Raw genomic sequence first — 23,595 nt, forward strand, 5'->3', positions numbered from 1 at the left:
TTGTTCAATGTACAGTAGTTATAAATGTTAGAAGTCATGGATTGCAATACTGATGAACTATTTCTTATGATTTGGATTTAGTTACATGATTTAACTGTATATTTGAGTCCTAATGATGTCTTAGTCGGAGAAATGTTGACAGATTATTTAATAACTATGATTGGAGAGGCTTTATGCTTTTGTTTTGAAATATTTCAATTATAACCTTGTTATTTATTTTTTTAAATGTTATTTTATGTAGTAATTTTTTGTTCATTAAATTTTATGCTGATGTTATTGGATTTTAGCTGGTTACAATGTTAGAAATGGATGCTGAACGAATTAAGCATGAGAAAAGTGGCAACTTAGTTGTTGGAGCTGTAATACCACAGGTTGAAGTCACATTGGTGATGCCCTCACAAACTCCTGGGAAAGAATCTTCTGGTGCAGATTTGGAATCAGTGATTCCTGATACTTCAAGTCTTGCTGACGATATTGTAACTAATCCTAGTATTCAATGGAATACTGTATTAACAACAAATTTGCAGGTATATATTGTTTAATTAAGATACTGTTAGTATAACAATATTTTTATTTAATTTTTTGTTTAAAAAATTAATGCTTTTAGATATTTGTTATGAGAAAAAAAAAATTAAGTTTTGAATTGAAATTGTTTTGTGTATTTAAATTTAAAAATTTGTTTTAAACACACAAATGTAATTTATTTTTTTCTCTTGTATTTTTTAACTTTATTTCCTGTCAATAATATTCCAATCAGGATTTTGCCTCATTTCAAGTTATTTTGGATTTACATCGCTAACCAATTTATACCTGGAACCTTTTATTGTCAAGCAAATTCAATCGGACAAAACAACTTTTTACTAGGCATTGCCATAAAAAAAAAAATCTGAAATGAAACATTTTAACACCAGGAAGTTTTTTAGTATACATTAGGCAGTACAAAAATGTAAAATAATTTTTTCATCCATTTTTCTTGGTATTATTTTAATCTAAATTCAACTACTCAGAATCCGAATTCATCTGTTCAATTTATAAAATAATTTTATTTTATACTCAATCATATATTACTTTTTAAAATGAGTTATTTTCTGTTTTAATTTTACCTATTTGTTAGTATTTGTAATCTTTAAATCATACAATAAAATACTAGTTCTGGATAATGGTTTATCAAAGCATGAAGGGCCTGACACGTGCTTACAATTCATAAAATGGCCCGAAATAATAATAATAGGTTTAAAGTATACTTAAATTTTGTAATAATCAAAGAAATGAACAAAATAATATAGATACCAACTTATTTTTTAATGTGTTCGATTATGTGTTGCTCGAAAACAAATTTTGTCTCGAACTAAGTCACTAAAAAATCAATTTCAATAAAAAATATAGCTCTTGAAATTAAGTGGACATTATTTAAAAAACTTTATTTTTAGACTAAAGGGTACCAAAACGGCTTTATGTGTGTATTCACATTTTTGTCAAGCAGGACTTGACTTAAGTTTAGAATTTAGCCACTTTTCAAGGAATGAAACCTGACATAAGTATGAGGACTGCCTGTATATGAAATAGGTGACATCAGTAATTCAGATAATGATAGGGGGAAGGGAAGGTATTCAAAATAAAACAAGAATAGTGAAAAATTATGCAATTTATGAGTGAAAGAACATCTGACAGAACTAAATATTAAAAATAAAATTCAAAAATTAAGAAATTAGATTAAAATAAATAGAGTTTGAGCCAAACATGACAAAGGAAGTATTGGTTCAGAGTGGAGAGTTAAGGAAAGGCAAGAAAACTTTATATAGGCTATTTATAGATTAGTTTTAGTAAATATAAACCAGAAACCAATTAAAACATAGAACTTAATGAGCTGATTTTTTTTTACTTTTTGACTAATCTGATATTATTTTTTCATGCAATGTTTATTTTTAGGATGGTGCTGTTTATAAACGAGAAAATACTGTTTCTGCTACTTCACCACCCAGTGATCAAATATCCATAGATTTGGCATCACCCATAAAGTTAGATTCCCCCAAGTCAAATTTGAATTCTCTGATGGGTTTGTCATCTGTAAAAAAAGGATTTACTAATTTTTCTAAAATGATTGATTCTGCTTTGAAACCTTTTCCTGATGATGCAGTTAGTGACACAATTTCAATCAGGTTAGATTATTTAGAATTATATTATAAATTATTTAGTTGATCTTTATGTAGATAGTTAGTTGTTTACATAATTGTGTATGTAGGTCAATAAAGTCTAGAGGTTTTTTTTCTCTAATTCTTTATTCTTGATATTTTGATCTCTGTACATTAAAATTAATTTTTATTTCATCCCCAATGCTCTAAATCAGTAAGTATATCAAAAGCTGCACCTCTTACCGGCATAAATACCAGAGTACCATTGTATTAGGGTATCCTGTTATCTATGTGCTAATGAGTGGCATTGCTGTTTTTCAGTTTCTAATAGTGTTTATTTGAAATTCTACCTGTTGATTTTTATTTAAATCAGTGAATTATTGTTTTGAAAAATATTTAAATATGGATACTACATAGTGTGTCTGTTTTGAAAACAAAAGTAATGTGTTCTAATAAATAAGTTCAGTGTTGAATGTTGGTGGTTTTTTGATAGATGATTTGTTCAATGAGTGTTTTTATTATTGTTTTTGGAAGATAACAGTTATAAATTGTTAGCCATTGGCAAGCATTAACAAGAAGAATAAATCATCCCATGAAATCAGCAAAATTAAAATCTGTTAGCTCTAATCACCTGTAATCCCCTCCTTTTTTTTTGCTGGATTTTCCTTGAAAATAATTGACTTCTGTTCTATATCGAAGGCCATCGGAGAGGAGTAGTGATCCATTTTGTAAGCCTTGTTGGTTTTTTGGATACATGATGTATATTGTAGTGATATTCTACATCTATAATAACATAAAACATTAAAACTAGTGACTGTTGCCATGAATAGTAAAAGGACATTGTTAAAACCTAAAAAATAAAATAAAAAAGAAACATATTATATAGAATAGGATTAATATTAGCTAATTTCAATATATAAGAATAACAAGAGAAACATGTAATTGTATCAAAAAAACCATGAAATGATATTAAACAAAATTATATAAAACTTCAATAATAATTATATACATAAAATATGAACAAAAGAAACAAAGAAGGCGATTTATATTTATTTTTATTTATATTTATATTTATTTTTTTTATGATATTTATGCGAGTTTGTATTGGTATTTATTATTTACAATGTTACGGAAGATTGATTTGCATGGAGAAGGATACATAATTGATGTTTAAATGATGTTAAGGAGGAAGCTTTATGAATAGATATGGTTAAGGAATTCCAAAATGAGATAGCTCGTACAGTAAAGGATTTTTCAAGGAAGCTGTTCTATGGGAAGAGATGTAAAAATTGGCAGGTTGGGATCTTGTATTTAACAGGTAGATGGATAAATGAATGGTGAAGAGGTAAATAATATAGGAGGGTTACTGAGGTCTTAAGTGACTCCAAAGCTTTTATATTCCAAAACATCTCTAAAATACTATTTTTAAAATACAATATCAATTTCTAAAAAATTTTTAAATAACTCAGTTATTGTTTCAAATACTGCCAGTAGATAACAGTGGAACTAATTTAAATTTTTCTAGAATTTTCCATGAAACAAAAGTGGCTAAAATATTTCAAATTTTAAATTGATTTATTTCAATAAGATGATTGTTGTATTAACTATCAGCAACGAAACTTTATTGTATAAGGAATAAGGCTAAAAAACGTCCATGCAATTCCAAGCAATCAGCTAGCTTACAGATCAGTCTGAACATGACTCTTTTGTGTTATTACCTTTCCTACCTTCTTAGAGTAGCTTTTTCCAATATCATATTCTTGGGGAACTGAGGTTTTTGTTTTTATGTTTGACTTGTAGCTCTATTATCCCCTTTTCAGGTTTGTTATAGATTTTCATATTTTTGTGGTTAGTTCTCGAAACAAAACCAGGACAAATAGGGCAGTAAAAACAAAATATTTAGTTTGAAGTTTTCTTTTTGAAAAATTTGTATGACAGAAAAAAATCACTTATTGCAGCTATGACATTTTATTATAACATCTGAAGGTTGCACGTATGGAGATTATATTCAGCACAAATTTTTCTCATCTTATCATTTCATTGGCTGATTTTATCTTGAGAAGGAAAATAAGGTGGGACTTTAACCCCATCGAAATTTCTAGCCAGGATTTTTTATCTCCTCCTGTTCCTTGTCTACTCTGTTTGTTCTCAATTGCTTTATTAGCTGTCCTGGGAAAAACCTTACTAAATATAAACTGGTTACCCGTATGTTTTCCCCAGGTCTCTGGGTTGCTCCCTTATGGCAGAAAGTACTTGTGTTTCAACTACCACTGGTGGAAGAGTCCCCTAATTATGAAATTCGTAAAATTAATACTTTGAGTTACCCTAATTTTTAATATATCGGATATATTTATTTAATTAAACTATATTTTTTTTTAAACCAATATTGTCAATTACATGGCAGAACATTATTTCTAGAAAATTTATCAACTTGAAAATTGTGTTAAGTAAAAAGTACACATTACAAAGAAAATATAATTTGAAGCTACTATTTACTTTTTAAAAAAAAATAAAGTATTGAAAACTGACTGAGGTTCGATAACTTACTGCATGGTAACCTATGGAAGTAACATAACTAATTTCTGTGATAATTAATGACCAAAGCACATTTAGAGGAAATGATCACATTCTAATTAATTACACATATATAATAAATTATGCTAAACTTCCTTGAAGTATATGTTCAAATAGTAGAAGTATTATAGATAATTGAACTTACCTTTCTGAGTCAAGGGAAGAAATCCAACTTTCAGTGTCTGAGGCAAAATTAAAATTTTTATCAATTAAAAAGCTGTATAACAATGAATCTCCTACCTCAAGAGTAATTGTTGTTGCAACAGAGTCACAATTTTGAGATGCCAAGAGAATTGGCTGAGATAAAAAAAAAATACAAGATGTTCCTCCAGAGAAACACTGTGAGAGTTAAACCATGATTTGAAAGAAAAAATATCAGTAAAATGACTTACCTCAATGTAAGAAGAAGAGAAAATTGAACCTGGGATCAATTCATACTCCACTAAAGAAAAAATAATTACACCAAGTGCACATTGGGGTCCAGAGGTACCCCAGATAAATTTAAAACCACTTCTCGGTGAATTTGGATGGCAACCGAGCCTGTAACAGGGTTGAAAGCCTTATTACACAGCTTTCAACCTTATTACAAAGTGCCCATATAGCCATGCATTTTTTTTTTTTTCCCAAAGTTATGTGATAAAACATAAACTGTGGGGTCCTTAGGGAACCCAGAATGCACTCCTAGAGTTAAGGTTTGGAATATAAACATGCCAAGAAGGTATAATTTTCGGATTCTGGGATTGAGCCGTCTTTGCTCTGAATAATAGTTAGAGGTATGAGAATTTTTAATAATCATTTTCGAAACTGTTTATCTCAAAAATGTTGAGTCTCTATTCCTTTCTTCAAATATGTTATCCATAACATGTTTGGGTGCCAAATTATGCTACCTACTTCAAAGTATTCTTTCAAGCTGGGTTATGCAAAAGGTTCGCTGATAACTTAGTCAAGACACCAGAGTTTTATAAACGTTTTGGATAACCATAGAAAATAAAAAAAACAATAGATTAAAACTGATTTCAGGCACCACACTAATTTATTTTAAGAACAAAAGGTATTAGTGAAGTCCTGAATCACACAATTGAAGAAAAATTAAAATTAACTATTTCTATATTTAAAATAAATCAAATATAATTAATAATTAATTTCTAATAGTTAAATAAAAAAGAGATTAATTAAAAATAAAAGAAAGAAAAGAAGTACTTTTTTTTTTATCGAACTAAAACATTAAAACAGAACTGTCATTAATACTATTGTGCCTCAAAAAAAAAAATAATAATATATTGTCTCTACTAAGGTATAAATTGGCTAAATTTTACTACGTCATTTAATTGATTGATTTACTTCACACTATAGCTACATTGGAGATGTTTTCTCTTATAGTATACATACTGTATTCTTCCAATCCACTCTGTCTCATCTGATCTCCTTTCCGGAATAACATCTTCAAACTTGTGAAGAGACAAATTTAGGGCTTTATAATGCTTTAATTCACATCCACACAAACTATAAACCAACTCCACACCATCCAAGCAATAGGCCTTAGTCATGTGAGCCGGCACTTGTTTTGATCTTCACCTAGCAACAGTCCTCTTTTACATTACCCATATAAATAAACACTTCTATTTACTATTATTTAAATTATAATTTACATTGTTCTATTACCCAACTGATCTGGTTATCTATTTTACATATTTTTATTAATTACCTATAGGCTACATGATTTTCAACATACAAATGTGTGTGTATGTATGTGCGTTTGTAGATATACATTGGTGTGTTGAAAATTACGTAATATATATATTTATATATAATATAAACACAGATATATACTTATACATGTACATATTTTCCATTCTACATTTGGTCACGGCACCCTTTGGATCGAAAGAGGTAAAATTCGGTATGATGGTTTTTTTTCTAGGTAGAACAATGTAATAAAAGTAAACATGAATTTCTGTTTATCTAAGTGTTTTTTAGTGATTTTCGAGGTTTTACACACTTCTACAGCTCCTAATTGAGTTAGAGGATTGAAAATTTGTATATAAATTGAGTGAATTTTATACTTCTCCAGGGCACCTAAATGTGGTATTTCCAATGGGTCAATTTTTTTATAGATTCTGATAGTAAATCACATTTAATGTTCATATCAGGCAATTTTTTTGATCTGACACGACCTGAAGGTGTACTTCGACAAAAACTGCAAAAAAGTTTTTATGGTTTTTGATGATTTGCAAACAAATGGTGCGAAAAATTGAAAAATATTAAAGAGCAAAAGAGTTTCAAATTTCTATTTCCTTTAAGAATCCATTATTGAAATTTGAGTTTTCTTTATCTTCCTTGGAGATTTAAATGGCTGCTATGATGATGATGCATCAATGAATAGATGACACAGTTACAATTGATCGTTATGGAGAATTGAATTTAGAAACTTTTTTTTTAAGTTCACAAACTGTGCATTTTATTTCTAATTTACTCCATCAGATCAAAAAATGTCGGTTATGAATTCATCTTAATTTAATATCAAATTCCATAAAAAAAATAATCACTCAGTCTCATTGGGAATTACAGAGATGCCCTGGGGAAAAACTAGAGATTGCAAAATCAACTTTACCCTCAAAAGGAAGATCACTTATCACTGTTATGACCCAATGAAAATTAAATCAAAAATTTAAAAATTGTACAGATTATGGAGGTAAATATGTATACTGGCACAATCTGCCTTAACGATTTGGATTTAATATTTAACGAGCACATTGTTAATAAAATTAATAAATCATATTACACATCTAATAAAAATGATACTATTAGTATAAAAACTCTATCCTTTGACATAAATAAATGGTCAGTTCTTATATTGGATCACTTTTTTGCATTTATCACACATAAAATAACACACTGTTTAAATTTGTGAGGTAACGTGAACATGTTCCCAAAATAATTATAGAAACACAAAAATTCTTGTAGCTAGATTTTAGATACATGGATTTTGGACCTATCTGTATCAAGTTCACTTAATACTAATGGTATTCATACTGATGATCTTAAAAACAATATTACTAGTAAATTAGGCAATTTGACAGGGGAAAGGTTATGCAAATATATAATAGAAAGTATATTTATTGGCAAAATTCAGATTTTATTGTTCTGTAGCTATGTTGTAACAAATCAGCTTGGCCCACTACATAATTAGAAAAATAAACAAAGTGATGGGCATCTTTTGGAATTATGAGGGCATTATCAACCCCTGTGACTTTTTCGTAGTATGCTATGATATTGTTTTATGAATGATTTACGAACTATATTTTTTAATTTACTTGTTGTATAACGTTGTAATAACATTTTCTAAATATAGAAAGAAATATATTTTTTTTCTAATAGGTAGAGTTTTATGATAATCTTTTACATGGTATATGTTTTATTTCTTTGTCTTTTTTTTCAGATCAGATGGCAGTTCTGATAGTGATAATTCTGTGATTAATAAACTAAGTCTTGGTGATGATATGTTTAATGTAGATGGCAATGAAGCTTTAAGTGAAGGAGTAGATATTGGAAGTGAAGCCTTTGAGGAAGATAACCAATCTGGTACAACTATGAGTGCTACTACAGCAAGTGAAAGTCATTCAAATGCTAGTTCATATAAGAGGCGTGATTTGGTAATTTTTTACTAATGTTGAAGTATGACAGTAGTAACTATTAATCTTATCAGAAATTATGTTATGGTTCATTAAAGTGTGTGTTGTTAGAATCTGTCTGCTGAAAATGGCTGAAGCGTGTAAGGTAAATATAGAGGATGTTACATAGGGCTGTATTAACTTTGTTTAAATGAATAGAAGGTTTAGCTAACCCGTAGGTTCTATGCCAATAATATTAAAAGGCCTTGCCTACACACCTCCCTTCTCTGTATTCCATTAAAATCCAAAACATCAGTATTTTTATTGTTATGTTTTAAGTTCCATTTCTAAATTATATACAAAAAATAAATAAATCTATGTTTATGATTTTTGTTGATGCTGAATAATAAGAGTAAAAATATAGAAAAAACAGCTCAATTAAAATTACTAATTTTAGCTTTCAATTTTTTATAACAAGTGGAAACTATGTATTACCTTTTTAAAAATTTGTATATGTGTGTGTGTGTGTGCGTGCCCCGCGCACGTGTGTTGCTATTTTAAAAAATAAAACTCTCAAAATAAACTGGGGTAGCTTGTTTAGTCAGTCATGTGTACCACATAACATATAGTGAGTGACCTGTTCCTATATGAAAATCTAAAATTTGAAATTTAGTCATAAAAATTGTTCTTGACTCTAAAAATTATTTTGGCTTCATTCTAGGAAGAAATACCAATTTTTTGCACAATTGAATTTCACCCCTAATTAGTTGCTAAAGTATGCCCTTCTTCTGCGGAATCACTTATACATGGTTTTAAACTTCATTTCACTAGAGCATGAAGTGGCTCCTACTTAAGAAATTCTGATTAAAAATTTGAAAAATAAATCATTGCATGAGTGTTTCTACCATGCTTTATTACAGTTAGGAATTAACCAGCATGTTTCCACATTGGGGACAAAAAAAAATTATTTCTTCCTGAAACAGAAGGATTTATTTTAGATATTCTAAATCAGATAATTATCATAGATGCTTCATGAAAATATTAATATGAATAAGATATCAGTGACCTATTTCTTTATGTAAACCTTCTGTTGAGTCTATTTAGCATATATCATCTAGACGTCAAGCATTAGCTGGTAAAAAATATCTTATGAGGGCAAAAACCTAGCCAAGATTATGCACTAAGCATTGGCCTTATACAATAGCATGATAGCTGACCAAGTTTCTTATTATTGACATCACATGAAAAATATACTACTGATGAAAAGAAAACAATATATGTCTTAGGATCGTTTTATCACAGCAGACTGCTCACTTGTAAATACCAAACCTGACATAATTTTAATAGTATAATGAAAACATAAAAAGTGGTAACACATGTTGATATCGATACTAAATACAAAGATTTGTTCCAAAAGCTTTAGCAACTGGCAGATTGGACCACATAAAGATATAAGGTGCTAATATTCAGTAATGGTCTTATCCCAGATGGTGCCATCCACTCTTTTTAGGACTTGGACCATCATCCATGGTGTTTTTAAAAGCTAATGGATGGGACCGATATCTACCTTTTAGAAATAAGACAAGGATCAAATTGATATATCAATATTTTTTAATTCAGAGTTATTTGATATTATAAATAAATATCATGGAATGATATCCGATTTCTCAAAGAAAAATGGTAATACCATGATCTTCTTTACCCTTGTAACAAAAATTATCCTCAGATTCAAATTTTGAGTAGTTAAGTTTTTAATTTTTAGTAGCTTTTGGTTATTCCATTCTAAAAATAATTTTTACTTATGGATTTTAAGTTTTCCTACCAAATGAAGGTAGAAAGGATTAAACAGTTGAGGAAGTATTTTTTAATATATATATATATATACAGTTGACCATCTTCTTATTATTAAGTATTTTTTACCTTTATTATATTTACTGGGTTCTTGCATTGTGATTTTGGATTTTATTTCCTTCTAAATTCTCCATTGAAATCTTGTTTATAAACTTATTATACCAAATTTATTATTATTACCAAAATTATTTTTGGAGACCTCAAGGCTTTGTTCTTTCTATAAAATAATTGACCATTCCCCCCCCCCCCTTAAAGTAACAGTAGGCTTGTTAATTTAAATTTTTAGGTTTCTGGTTAGTAGGTACAAATGGAATAGTTTTGTAGCTGAGAAATAATAAGCTTTTCACATCATTTAAATAACTTTTACTTCTTTTTTGAATTTTATTTTGTATAGTTAGTATAGACTTCTGATACTGAAACTTCTCTTATTATTTAACTTTATTCCATATTATATCTACATTACCAGTAGTATCAACTTTTCTGTTATTACCCATATTGTTTGTCTTATTTGTATTTTTTTTTTTATATAATTCTTTACTGGTTTTCATTAATGTTTTTTAACCTAATTGAAGTTGTTTCTTCATGCTTAGCTTAGCATGGGTATTTTACCAATAGTTTTAAAACTTTTCTGTATAATCTATAATATTAGTATAAATATAATGTATTACATGTATAATATCGTCTTATAGTGCCTAAATTAAAAAAAAACAAAAAAAACTGAGGAAATTGAGTCGCCTTGTTTTACCTACTTCCGAATTCTCTTAAAAAATTACTCATTTGAATCATATTAAATATTTGGGGTATGCTTATTCTTACTAAATGAACTAATCTTTCTTATATTTCCTCTTCAATCAAAATATGAATATTCTGTTATTTGGTAAAATTTTGATAGTTTTTTAAATTATATTAGAGTTGATGAACTATATCTTAGTGTTCTAACTTTTCTACTAATATTTGCCATTTAGATTCTACTAATAGAGAGATATTATACACACATATCTTTGATGCGCGGTCATAAGGGCTTAAGTCAAAAAAATGAATTTTTCAGGAGAGCAAAAAAAAGTTCAAAACATTTTGTAAAATCTAATTATTGATATTTTTATAAAACAATATAGTAATAAGTCTATCTGAAGCATAAAGACCTTAGTACCAACCGGTAGCTCTGATTTAGTGCTATAATACGATATAATCTGCAAATCCTCAAAAAGTGACCTAAGCCCTTATGACCGCACATCAAAGATATATTAAACTTAATTAAACAAAATATATATATATATATATTGTAATAATTTGAAATTATTTAAAATAAAATAAAAAGAATTTTGATAGTTATATAAAACTTATTTCAAATATAAGAGATAACTTGGGTTCAAATTAAGAACATTAATACCAAATGGATAATAGAATTATATTTAACTTTTATAATATAAAAAGACTCTTAATCTCAGGGCGTATTGTTGCTAGGCAATCAGAATACAAACACTTTTACTATTAACTTAATTTAATTAATATCTATTTTACAATATATTCAAATTTAGTTATAACAAAACTAACCAAGTTCGCGATCTTCCACTTTGTTGATCCCTGGTATCTTCTTTGTTTTCTATTGTTCTGTCCTAGCGTACAAAATGGCTTCCTTCTTGACAGAAATTGATGAGGACCTCCTCATCCTGAAGACATCCTTTCTCCTTTCTGTCCACACAACGATTGTCCGCCAAAAACCAAAACCTGTCTCCATGTTACATGTAAACATCGATTGTCGCACAACAGTTAGGGATTTTTGCAAATGATTTACTTTCTGAATATTATTCTTTAGCACTATTTCTTGATTTCTATTTTTCCTTTAATTTACTGTATTTTCAATTATGAGGGGACGAGTTAAAATAGTTTTTATGATATTTGAATCTGCTCAACATGGCCTTGATTCAACGTACCGCCATCTTGGTTTGTTTTGAATCACGAAGTTATTATAGACAATAAAAATTGGTTAGCTTGCTTTTTGGATAAACAAAACAAATTAACAATCTTAAAATGATACATAAAATAAAACATATTAAAAACCCTATATACATCAAAAAGAGCATATTACAATATATATATATATATATTTCAGCACTTTTCCTTTCTTACCTGACCTGATATTGCAGCTTGTTCGGAAAAATTATGAAATCAAAGTTTTTCTGTATTTAGCTATGGCTTATTACCATACAGTTCTATCTGTAACTAATAATGTTTGGTATGCTCTATCTCTCTTCTTTGTGATTAATTTGATCTTTTAGTTCTTTTAAGACAGTTTAAATTATAAGACCATAAATATTATAAAAATGAGTATTGCACTACAGTTTACCACACTGATTAGACAAATAATTATTCAAAATGTATTATTTACAGATATCTGTAGCTACATTTAAATTAGGCCAAGTAGAAGTGGTACAACAATCAAAAGGATTAGAATCAGTAATTAAAGCTCAAATATCTAATGTTGCTGTTGAGGAATGTGCAGCAATTCCATGGGATGAATTTCAGGTAATAATTGTCAGCAACTATCTAATGATTGATGATAATGATAATAATGATCATATTTTTTAAAAATATTGATCAATTAATTTTACTTGCAATGCAACTGAGATTTTCCCCTATAATTTATTTTGATATTTATTATAATTTATGAATATTATTGAAACATTATCTTTTTGGACACTAAGTTTGTGTTTGGTATAAAAAGTTGCATGTAGTCTATTAATATTATTATTAGTAGTAGTGGTAGTATTGGGTGAGTTTTAAAATGTAGAACTCTTAAAAGTGATGGACTATACTTCATTGAGTGTGTTCTATATTTTAAAACTATCATTAACCCAATAATATTGTGGCATATTAAATGCTAAAAAGAGGGGTACAATGTCTCCCAAACTTGTTCAAGTTTCTAGACATTAACATATAAATCAAACGTTATTTTCCTTTAATTTTAACCTCAAAGCAAGATAGGAAAAACAAAAAATTGTAATATTTAAGGTTAGAATGTGAACCATATTAATTGAATTTATTATTTATTTTCATTCAATTGTTTTATTCATAGGAACTCATTGATTATTATTTTTTTATAAGAACTTGGTTGGGGAGAGGCGTGTCATTAGTGAAGAAAATACACTAATAAGTGAAACATTTTTTTAATTATTAATTTGATCTTGATAATGAAAAGGTACTCTTCCTTGTATACCTTCATTATATCTTACATATTGGTATATTTTTTATCTCCCTTATGTGTCTTACGATTATAATTTTAATTTTTTGTTATTTAAATATGCAAGATTAATTTATTATAATTCTCACTTATTTCACGACTCCTATATTTCCAAATTATCTTTTATATTACTGTTAGTTATCTTATTGTTTTCTTGTTTTACTGTTTTTTTCCTTTATAATATTACACATAGGTTGTTATCTAGTTTTACTTAGTCCTGATAAAGGCCTACAACTTAAACTAAAAAATATTACATTTTGTTTTCTCCTTGTTAGTCCCATAATGCCAGCAATAACATATTGTTGTCACTAATATAAAATTTTAATAATTAAAAAAAATATTATAAATAAGGAGATATGAAATACCTTCTTGAAACCAGGTTATCTTTATCATTGATAACAAATATATTATAAACTAAGCTAATACTCTTCTATCTCTCTTCCACAAAAGATGACTAATCTATTAACTATTTTTTTTTTAAACATATTACAACACAATAATGTATTAAATTTATTCTACTATCCAATACTATTATACAATATTAAACTACTAAATTATTTACTATATCTATGTAGTGTGTACATAAATTTTTGGTATTTGTCTTAAAATTAATAGTGTTACCCATTTTTTTGTGATGTATATTGCTTCTGTTATTTTTATGTTTCTTTTGTGATTTACTATATCTAAAATTTTAGGATTTGTAAAATCAAAATAATATTTATACTTTATGCTGTGCTGTGCCAGTGCTGTTGTGTTGATATTTTTGACATTTTTACAATTACTCTTATGTTGTTTTTAATATTTTAGAAGTCTCTCCATTATACACACACTTTCACAATTCTAGCAATTCATTTTGTAAATTACATTTTGTTTTTCCTTATTATCTTTCATATTGTTGAGATAATTGCCTAATTTATTATCATTGTATAAACCCAATTACAGATTATAATGGTCATATTATACAAAGTTTCTTTTAATTTTATCTATTAATTTTAAGACAGATACCAATAACAGAAGCAATATATATCACAAAATAAAATGGGTAACGCTTATAATTTTAAAACAGATACCAAAAATTTATGTACACACTACATAAATATAGTAAATCAATATGTGAAAATTACTCCTGCATATGTAAACAACAAAAAATTGAAATTATAATCGTGAGAAACATAAGGAAGATAAAAAATATACCAATATGTAAGATATAATAAAATATATTATTAAAATAAAACAAAAGAATAAGTAGTAAGATGTGATGATAATCATAAGTACCCACAAAGGAATTAGGATAAAAGCTTATAAGGATAGAAGGGCATAGCAATATGGTGAGAAGGAGAAAAAATAGTAATAATAAGAGAGATTTACAAACAACATTCAATAAAAAATAGGTTTTACTCATTAATGTCTTTTCTTCACTGCCCCTCTCACCCTTTAACTTCCTCCTTTAATGCATATTAGGCCAGCTACACATCTACATAATTTTTTAAAAATTGATCTATCATCCTGAGCATTCTATTTTTATTGAAAGGTTCTGTGACATTAAAAAGTAATATTTTTTTTAATAATGGCTTCAGACAATTTAGTGTGTTGTCATATAAAAGAGACCGATTCAACATGAAATTTGTGGTGCTAGTAGAGTAATTTAGATTACTAATCAAACATCACAAAAACAACCATTTTATTGAAGCATTAAAGTACTCTACTATGTATAATTGACTATTTTTACATTCTTTTGCATAAAACAAGTTGTCTATATCAATTGCTAAGCCTTATACTTATGCAGCTAAAAACTAAAAAAAAAAAAAATTCAGCCGAAAGAAGTAACATTTATTTATATAAAACCACGGTAACAAGACTGCTTTTTCATCTTTAATTAGTTAAAAACTAACTCATTGTTATAAACTTGTAAACTTTTTTGAGCTTCACCCCTTCTTCAGGAGAGCTATAAGTCTAAAATTTTACTTCAGTGCTCTTATTGCCAAATTAATCAATTTTATGTCATATATTAATAAAATAATGAAGGAATACTGTATATTGGAGCCTTAATTCTTTTATTAATTTATGACATTAAAATTTAGTTGTTTGATTAGTGTAATATAGATATAAATCTGTGTGATTCCTTCTAGTTCCTAAGATGGTAGTAAAACCCTTAAAATTTAACAAGTTGATGTATCAGTTTTAACTAATTAAAGATAAAAAAGAAAGTATAGTTCCTATGGCTTTCATTTAAATTGGATAGAATGCCCACAAAATCAACATATAAGATTGGTATAGTGGGTTAAATAATTTTTTTTAATGCCACTAAAATTAATGATACAAGCAAACCAATATTGAATCCAAATTTTTAATGCTTAAACAAAAATTAAATGAATTTTTTACCTATTACTCATTTAAATCCTGGTACTGGAGATAACTCCGGTAATACATGGAGATAACGAGTCTAGCAATTGGGCCTATTGGTAATTTTTTTCCAACCCCAAGGAAATCCAATGGAAACTTATTGTCCTCCATATTGAAACTTTTGGTTTTCCTAATGAAATTCCCTTGGCTATTCAATGGAGGAAGCCTTATGTTCTGGTATTCTATTGAAGCTCCAAAAACTGTATTTCAGTGATGCGTACCAGTCACTATCTGCTATGTAGTGTTGAATAATCTCTAGAGCTTGTCAGGCCCAGCAGCCACTTAATTCTTGAAGAAGAATGTTTATCTATTAAAAGCTTGGCGTTTTTAAGCCCAGTACATTCCCTCCAATCCTGCTCATTTAACTAACAATTAATTTGTTTTTATTGGAAATTTAAATTGAAGGGAAAAACATTTTATTTTTCTAAAAAATGTTAAATTTAAAGGTAAAATTATTTCGCCAGTTTTAATTTATAAACAAAAAGTTCTACCTTTTGATTAATAAACCATCCTCAGGGACAAAAATATCATTTGCACATTCCACTACAAACACAACTTCCAATGTAGTACAGGTTTTCTTATATTACTATTTTTAAAGTTAAGTCTATGAGTTTATATTGGAATGTGCCAATGATATTTTTTTCCTGAGGATGGTATGTTAGCTGAAATGTAGAACAATTTGTTTATTAATTAAAATTGATGAAATAATTTTGCCTTTAAATTTGACAAATTTATCTTCCCCCTAAATAAATTTCATATAAAGAATGTTTAATATGTGAACTAGGAATTTGTTATTTCTTTAAAATTCATCAGAGGGAAAACTTAAATCTAAGAAATATGTCATTCTGAAAAAAAAAACCCATGCTTGCGTTTTTTCTTTTTCTGCTGATTTTGTTTCAAAAATAAATGCTATCCACATATTAACCAGAAATGTTTTTAAACTATGGAAGATTTATTTAGAGCAATTTGTATTTGATTCAGATTCATCAAATTCTCCAATTTATAATCTTTAGTTGTTTTGGTTTTAGTATTGTTATTACTAAATACTATTAGTATTTTTAGGAATATAAAAGGCAATGACTAAGAATATTAGTCATTGTTTTAGTATAATATTTTATATCTATTTTCTATTATAGTTTGTCGAATAAATGTACAGGGTTTTTTATATTACTTGTTTTTTTCTGTTAGAATAAGTTCAATGCTCGTTCCCGTGGGTGGACTGAAGTATGTGACCAACCTGCTGAAAGACCTAGGATTCGTTTGCGCAAAGAACATTCTGTCACATTAGGAGATCTTAAAACTTGGCCTGGGCCTCGAAATAATACCTGGTTCAGTGATATGTTGACTGTTTCGTTGGCAAATATTACTTTATCTATGAATATTAGTACACTATCCTCTATTGCAGAGTTTTCTGTTGATGATGCTGTATCACCATGTCTTCCAATCCAGGTTAATAAAGCTATTTTTTAAATCAATATTTCTGTTTTAAACATTTCATGTGTTTCTGACATTGTAATATAATAATGAAACATTAATTATTTCTTTTTTGGGGGGGGATTTTCAGCTTAATCTAGAAGATTTAGAATTTTCAATAATTGATGATAGACCATCATTACAAGGGGGAAGCAATAACCCTTCATTCATTCAGATTTCTAAATTAAGGGTATTTAGAACAAAAGAAGGAGCGATCAATGTGGAGCCTCCAGAAACTGAAAAGTCGAATCTTGTTTCTTCTGAAGAAGTTAGTTTGAAGCTAGAAAATGAGCAACTTCGAAGGCGCTTGACTGCTATGGAGAGGTTGAATGAGGAAAATCATAGGTTAAGAAAGTGTGAAGAAGAAGCACAGTTGTTGAGGTAACAATTATTATTCTTATAAAAATTAAAATTTCAATAAGATCACATTTAATCAATATTTTATTCCTTGTAGTTGATTAAAAATAAAATACTTAAGTACATTAATTATGAATATAAATGGAGTACCGATTTTCAGTATAGACAGGTGATATTTCTCACTTAACTTATAATGTGTGCATCATTATTGAAATATTTGATTATACATCAAGAGAATCACTGATTTATGAAACAATAAAATAATGTCACTTTTTATGTTATAATTTTTTTCTTTAACTCTCTCCTACTTTTAGATTTTTATTTTCAATAATGAACCCTTGTAATTCACTACGAAAAAAAATTAACACCCTCTCAAATTTTGAGGTTTTACATTTCAAGATAAGTAGAATACAAAGCATACCAGATATTTTATTATTTGTTGTTTACTGATATAATCCAAATAATGATATAATTAATCCAAATAATAAATCCTTGTGTAATAATTTGCAATTTTTTTTTTAATAAGAATAAAATTATCTCTCCTACTTTTATTTATTAGTATTAACCTGTATCCTAGCTACTTTTATTTAGTCATTTCTTTATCGTGATAAGGGCCAGAATGTATTAATCAGAATACAATGCAATGTATTTTACTTTGAATCATTACTGCAATTATTGTTTTGTTATCCTTGTGTGTTTGTTAAACTAGTGTACTAATTTAATGTAGTTTAATGATTTTTTTTTTCAATTTTATTCAGATCGTGTTTAAATGATGCCCAAGAAACTTTGAATTCTTTACTTCAAGAGAAACAAAATTTATTAGAAATTATAAAAAATGTGCAGCAGTCCAAAGGAGAAAATAAGCAACAAACATCTGGGAAAAGATAGCAGCAATGTTGCTGTTTCCGATGTTCTTGTTCTCATAAGAAAAACTGTTAGTTTAAAAGAACATTAGAGGCAGTAGTGAATAAATAGACTGCTATCTTAAGTTATTTTTTTTATTTTATGGTTGTTGGGATTGGTTGTTTATTTGTTTTAAAGTTTATTATTACAAGCTTGTGATGTGTTCCTATTATTTTACAATAGTCATTTAAGTATAATAAGTAATAAGAATCAATGGCGGCCTTCAGTGATTCTCTTTGTTATAGGAAACACAAGAATTACATCTTTACCAATCATTTGTTTTAGGAAAGTATTGATTGTTTGAAGTTGAAATTACAATGAGTAGCTTTCTGGGTATAAGTAATTTATATTTAATTTACTATTAAATGAATAATTGAATATATTTATGTAAAAGTTGAAATCGATTTGTTTGTACTAAATTTATTTCATTATTTTAAACATTATAATTCTCAAATATTTCCAAAATTACAATATCCTTTCAAACAATCTTGTTTTTAATCTTCTGAATTCCTTATCACTTAAATTATCATGTTTTGAATTCAAACATTTATGAATTTCAATTTAGAAATAAATAAATTTTGTTCGTATACTAGGTTTGAAAATAAAGTAAACTTACATACTGTTTTTCAATTTTAACCAAAACTTCTCCATGTAATGGGGCTTTTATATTGCTACACATAGATTATAAAACAAGGTTGAAGCAGAAGTAAAAACACTATTATGGAAAAACTTGGTTCTAATTGACATTATTTTTTATTTAGGGAGGTTAGAGGATGAATCAAAATTCATTAGTAAACTTCTTTTATTTCATAAAAATTAACTTGGAAAAGTTCACATTAAAAAATAAAATTAAGAAATTTCAAAACAATTAAGTTTCAACTAAATTATTTTATTGATTTTTTTTAATGTGAACATTACCATAAATTTTTTCTTCAATGTAACTTAGCATTCTTGGAATTACATGTATCACATTTTCTTAAGATATCGGCCGTCTACTTCATTTTTCTTAAAATGTTGACTGTATTTTTCAGATTTATATATTTTATTGTAAATAAAAATATATTGTACATTACTTGGTATAAAAAATTGATTGTTTACATTGTAAGTAGTAAGTTTGGACTAAACTTTTATTAATTGTCCATTGTCATTTATATTTAATGATTTTTTTATACATCATAGTTTTCCATTAAAAAAAAAGTGTTCTGTTGTCTAAACATGATTTTTATGAAGTAGTTCTAGATACTAATTTTTTACATTAACTTTGAATACAAAAATTTTTATGAAGAAGTATTTTATTTTTTCAATTGTCATTATTTACTTTCTCACAAATATTTATGAATGTATTCTCCAATCATTGTGATGTTTTATTGCATTGAACCAATTTCACCTAATTATTAAATTGTTTGTAACTATCAATTACATTTTTAAGCAATTAAAAGTAATTTATCTTTTATATTACTGATATATTTTTTCATAATTGTTCTGTGTTATTTATAACCATTGTATTCATTACTGTGTTTTAGCAAACAATATTATTTTTGTCATCACAATTTTTTTACAAATTACCATTAAAATTATATATTAAAAATTCTAATAGTGGTTTTTTATTTTTATTATACTCATCAATATGCATCTTTGTTGGACACAAGTGATATTTATTTTTAATTTTCATTCGCCTTTTTAATATTCTCTTTTAAAGACTTCATTACTCATTAACTCAAACAGTTGAGTTTAATCCAGATTATTTTGATTACAAGATGGCAAGCATTGTGTATAACTGAATAGTATTTTCAAAAATAGTACTTAAAGTCGAAAGTATGTTCTAACCTCAACAAAAAATTGTGTACATCAGTCAAGAAATTTGTGAAATGAATGCAGTGCTTCATCTATTATTCATAAAATCTCATAACATATGACTAACCAAATTATCCTAAAAAATTTCTTCTCAGATGTTTCAATTCTAACAAATAAATGCAAAAGTACTTAATAATCATGTATAGTAGTGGGACCTTATGTTTTCTAATAATCTTTCAGAAATTAAAAGAGGTCATAAACCAGTTATTCAGCTTAGGGAACTAAAATTAAAAATTGATTGATAGATTTGTTAAAAGGGAAAATTTGGTTTAAATAATTCTGAATATAATGAAGAAAATGGCAAATGAATGAATATTTGAGAAGAAGAAAAAAGCAAAAAGAAAATAAATTTAAGGTAATATTCCCATTAACTCCTGATCTTAATCAAAGAGACTGTAGTGGCTGAGGCTGCTGGGGCAACAGCTTTTACGCATTGACAATTAATGCCTTTGGGTTGGGTATGATCAGAGAAATCACTGATATTAAGTCATTTTAAAACTAGATTTTTTATAAGATTCCTTTATTGGAAATATATCTTTCTATCGGAAATTCCAGAGTTAAGAAGTGGGGTTCATTCACCTTAACTAAAACCTAACCAAGTTCCATTTCGAAATTCTCAAAATAAAAAATCCTGCTTTCAAATGTTTTTCCTTAATTTTAAAATCAATGTCAACCTACCTCATTATTCGTATCAACACACCCCACTCCAGGAGAGGCTAATTTTCCTGAACTACATTATTACCTATAGGGTTTTTTTTTAAGCCCGATAGAACTTGAAATTGTAAAAAATAACACAAAAAATTAAATTGTAATCAAAATTTTTTTTTTATTCGAAAGATCAATACGTGACATTAACATTTGAAAATGATTTCGGGCATATGGGCACCACGGCTGTTCTTGACGAAGCGCATTCTGGACGTCCAATTTTGGGCCACTTTTTCGAGCACTGCTGGCCGTATGTCACGAATAACACGAACAATGCTGGCCTCCAAGGCGTCAATTGTTGCTGGTTTATCAGCATAAACCAGTGACTTCACGTAGCCCCACAGGAAATAATCGAGAGGTGTCAAATCGCACGACCATATGCGGCAATTTTGCTTATTAACAAACCCGTTAAGCCAAAAATGCGCCTCATCGCTGAACACAATTTTACAGAATGCGCTTCGTCAAGAACAGCCGCGGTGCCCATATGCCCGAAATCATTTTCAAATGTTAATGTCACGTATTGATCTTTCGAATAAAAAAAAAATTTTGATTACAATTTAATTTTTTGTGTTATTTTTTACAATTTCAAGTTCTATCGGGCTTAAAAAAAAACCCTATATTTACAACAGCTAAAAACCATAACCTAGAAAAACAGTTTTAAGAGAAAATGTTATCCAAACATCAGGATTAGTGTAATGCTGTTGGATAAGTTGTAACAAAAATTAAAATAAAATAAAAAAGTAGTACCAACCAACCTCAGTATACTCCAATTAATTATTCTATCAAATAAAATGAAGAGAAGGTAATCAACCAACATGGAGACACTACTAATGAATACATATTCTGTTCTGAAAGAATCTCAAAATATTTATTCATGAAAATTGTCTCCAACTATTTTTTTCTTAAAATTAACAATTTTTGAAAAAAATAAATAACTTAATTCAGAGGTTCCCAACCTTTTTTTGGCGACAGAAACCATAGATTATCATTTGATTCATCTTTTCAGCAAAAGCTAAGAAAGGCAAGGATACCTACACACCTGAACAAAATTTGTAGAAAATCTGAGATGGTAAAGTTCAAATTTGTGTTGGATAGATATAGAATAACTGATTCCTAAATTATTCTGGGGAACACCAAGAAGAGGCTCACAGAGTAGTGGAGGTGTCCAAATGCCAGTAGAGGTCCTCACAAAGCTTAGTTATGACAGTGGATCTGGTAGTCTCCAAGACCTTGTGTGCCCAAAGCACGAAACTTTTTAGCTTAGAAATGGTTAATGTTCATATGGTTCAACATTCAAGTGGTTCATTTACACATTATAAAAAACATAAGCATCATCTTGAAAATTACACTTATGTACTTACTCCATGCCTAAAGCAATAGAAGAGGACATGTTCAGCATCTTTCTAAGCAACAGCTAGAAGGTCCTACAAGTAGACTAAGCAGTAACCCATTTAGGTCATTTTCCAGTCAATAAATATAAAGGCCTATAAAGCTATTGGTGTTCACAATCGCAGTGCATGGTTTTAAAAGTTGAGGGACTCTTAATAAATTGAGAAAACTATAGTCCCTTGGGTAGCTGCCCTGACCAGTGCTTTCTTTACTTCATGGGTTCGCTGGGCTAAGCTCCCTTACTGTTGTGATCCATAAATTAAAATGAATCAACAATGAACTGAAAAATCTGATTGCATCAAAAAAGATTGAAGTTTATCTCAGTGTTGATAAAAAATGATGTACTCATATGAACAGACTTTCAATAAGTAATTCAAGATTTAGCTAACCAAAAATTGAGTATTTTTACCTCTAATAAATGTTCCATTTTTCTTTTTAATTTTTGTTAGTTTTCAAATAATAAATAAATTAATGATTATAACAAGTATGTAGTTTACAACCCAAAGTTGTTCAAAAAATTATTTGAAGGGCCCCATACAACAAAGTGCATGGTACCCCCACTTGATTAAAGTTACCCTGCCTAAAAGATGTAATATTAAGGAATGTTTGCTTGTATAATAAACAAACTACAGCTTCTTTCAGTTTAATGGAACTCTTTTTTTTTTTTCTTCTGTTTACATCAAACTTTAGTTAGAAATAAAAGAAAAAAACATATTTCTTGGAAGGGAGTGGGGTAACTGCCATCAACAAAAATTGATTATTACAGACGTTGGGTGAGTAAATAAAAATATTATAATAAAATAATAAAAATAAATTGTTTAAAGTAAATCAAAGTTAAATGGTACTTTGAGAGCCCTTATTAGCCTACTACTGTCTTTTTCACTCCATGCTTGCCATTCTTTATGAAACAGAAAATATATTGAAAAATCAGCATCTAAAAAAAAAAATTGTGAAAGTGTTTATGTACCAAGAATGGAAAAAAATTACCATATCATGAATCATTTTAAAGGTTACTCAAGATGGAAGTTTTTCTCAATTTAAATTCAGATTGATTTAAATTGAGAAAAACTTTTTCTACAAAAGTTTTTCTCAATTTAAATTC

The 23,595-nt window shown here is 27.9% G+C and overlaps 2 protein-coding genes across 3 annotated transcripts in view; one reads left to right on the plus strand and one right to left on the minus strand.

Moving 5' to 3' along the window:
- Positions 1–18,630, plus strand: part of LOC106685314 (bridge-like lipid transfer protein family member 3B) — an 84,057-nt gene extending 65,427 nt beyond the window's left edge. Inside the window, exons 15-21 of the mRNA XM_014427908.3 lie at positions 288–527; positions 1,930–2,159; positions 8,146–8,359; positions 12,560–12,694; positions 17,001–17,261; positions 17,377–17,666; positions 18,401–18,630. Of these exons, the coding sequence (XP_014283394.1) occupies positions 288–527; positions 1,930–2,159; positions 8,146–8,359; positions 12,560–12,694; positions 17,001–17,261; positions 17,377–17,666; positions 18,401–18,530 (1,500 nt within the window). The 3' untranslated portion in view covers positions 18,531–18,630. The remainder of the gene's footprint in view (positions 1–287; positions 528–1,929; positions 2,160–8,145; positions 8,360–12,559; positions 12,695–17,000; positions 17,262–17,376; positions 17,667–18,400) is intronic.
- LOC106685317 (peptidyl-prolyl cis-trans isomerase slr1251) overlaps positions 2,559–23,595 on the minus strand; it is an 84,433-nt gene continuing 63,396 nt past the window's right edge. The window contains exons 8-9 of one of the 2 annotated variants that reach the window (XR_010843892.1): positions 6,096–6,281; positions 2,559–2,915 (exon numbers count right to left, since the gene is read on the minus strand). Coding sequence is in view for 1 of the 2 variants with exons in the window: in XM_014427912.3 (XP_014283398.1) it covers positions 6,246–6,281 (36 nt within the window). In the remaining variant the exon portion in view is untranslated. Of the gene's footprint in view, positions 2,916–6,065; positions 6,282–23,595 lie in introns of those variants that run through there. The other variant, XM_014427912.3, reaches the window with a different exon arrangement.

The sequence above is a fragment of the Halyomorpha halys genome, unplaced genomic scaffold (assembly GCF_000696795.3).
Source record: "Halyomorpha halys isolate HHAL.00 unplaced genomic scaffold, Hhal_1.1 Scaffold680.1, whole genome shotgun sequence".
Lineage (NCBI taxonomy): Eukaryota > Metazoa > Arthropoda > Insecta > Hemiptera > Pentatomidae > Halyomorpha > Halyomorpha halys.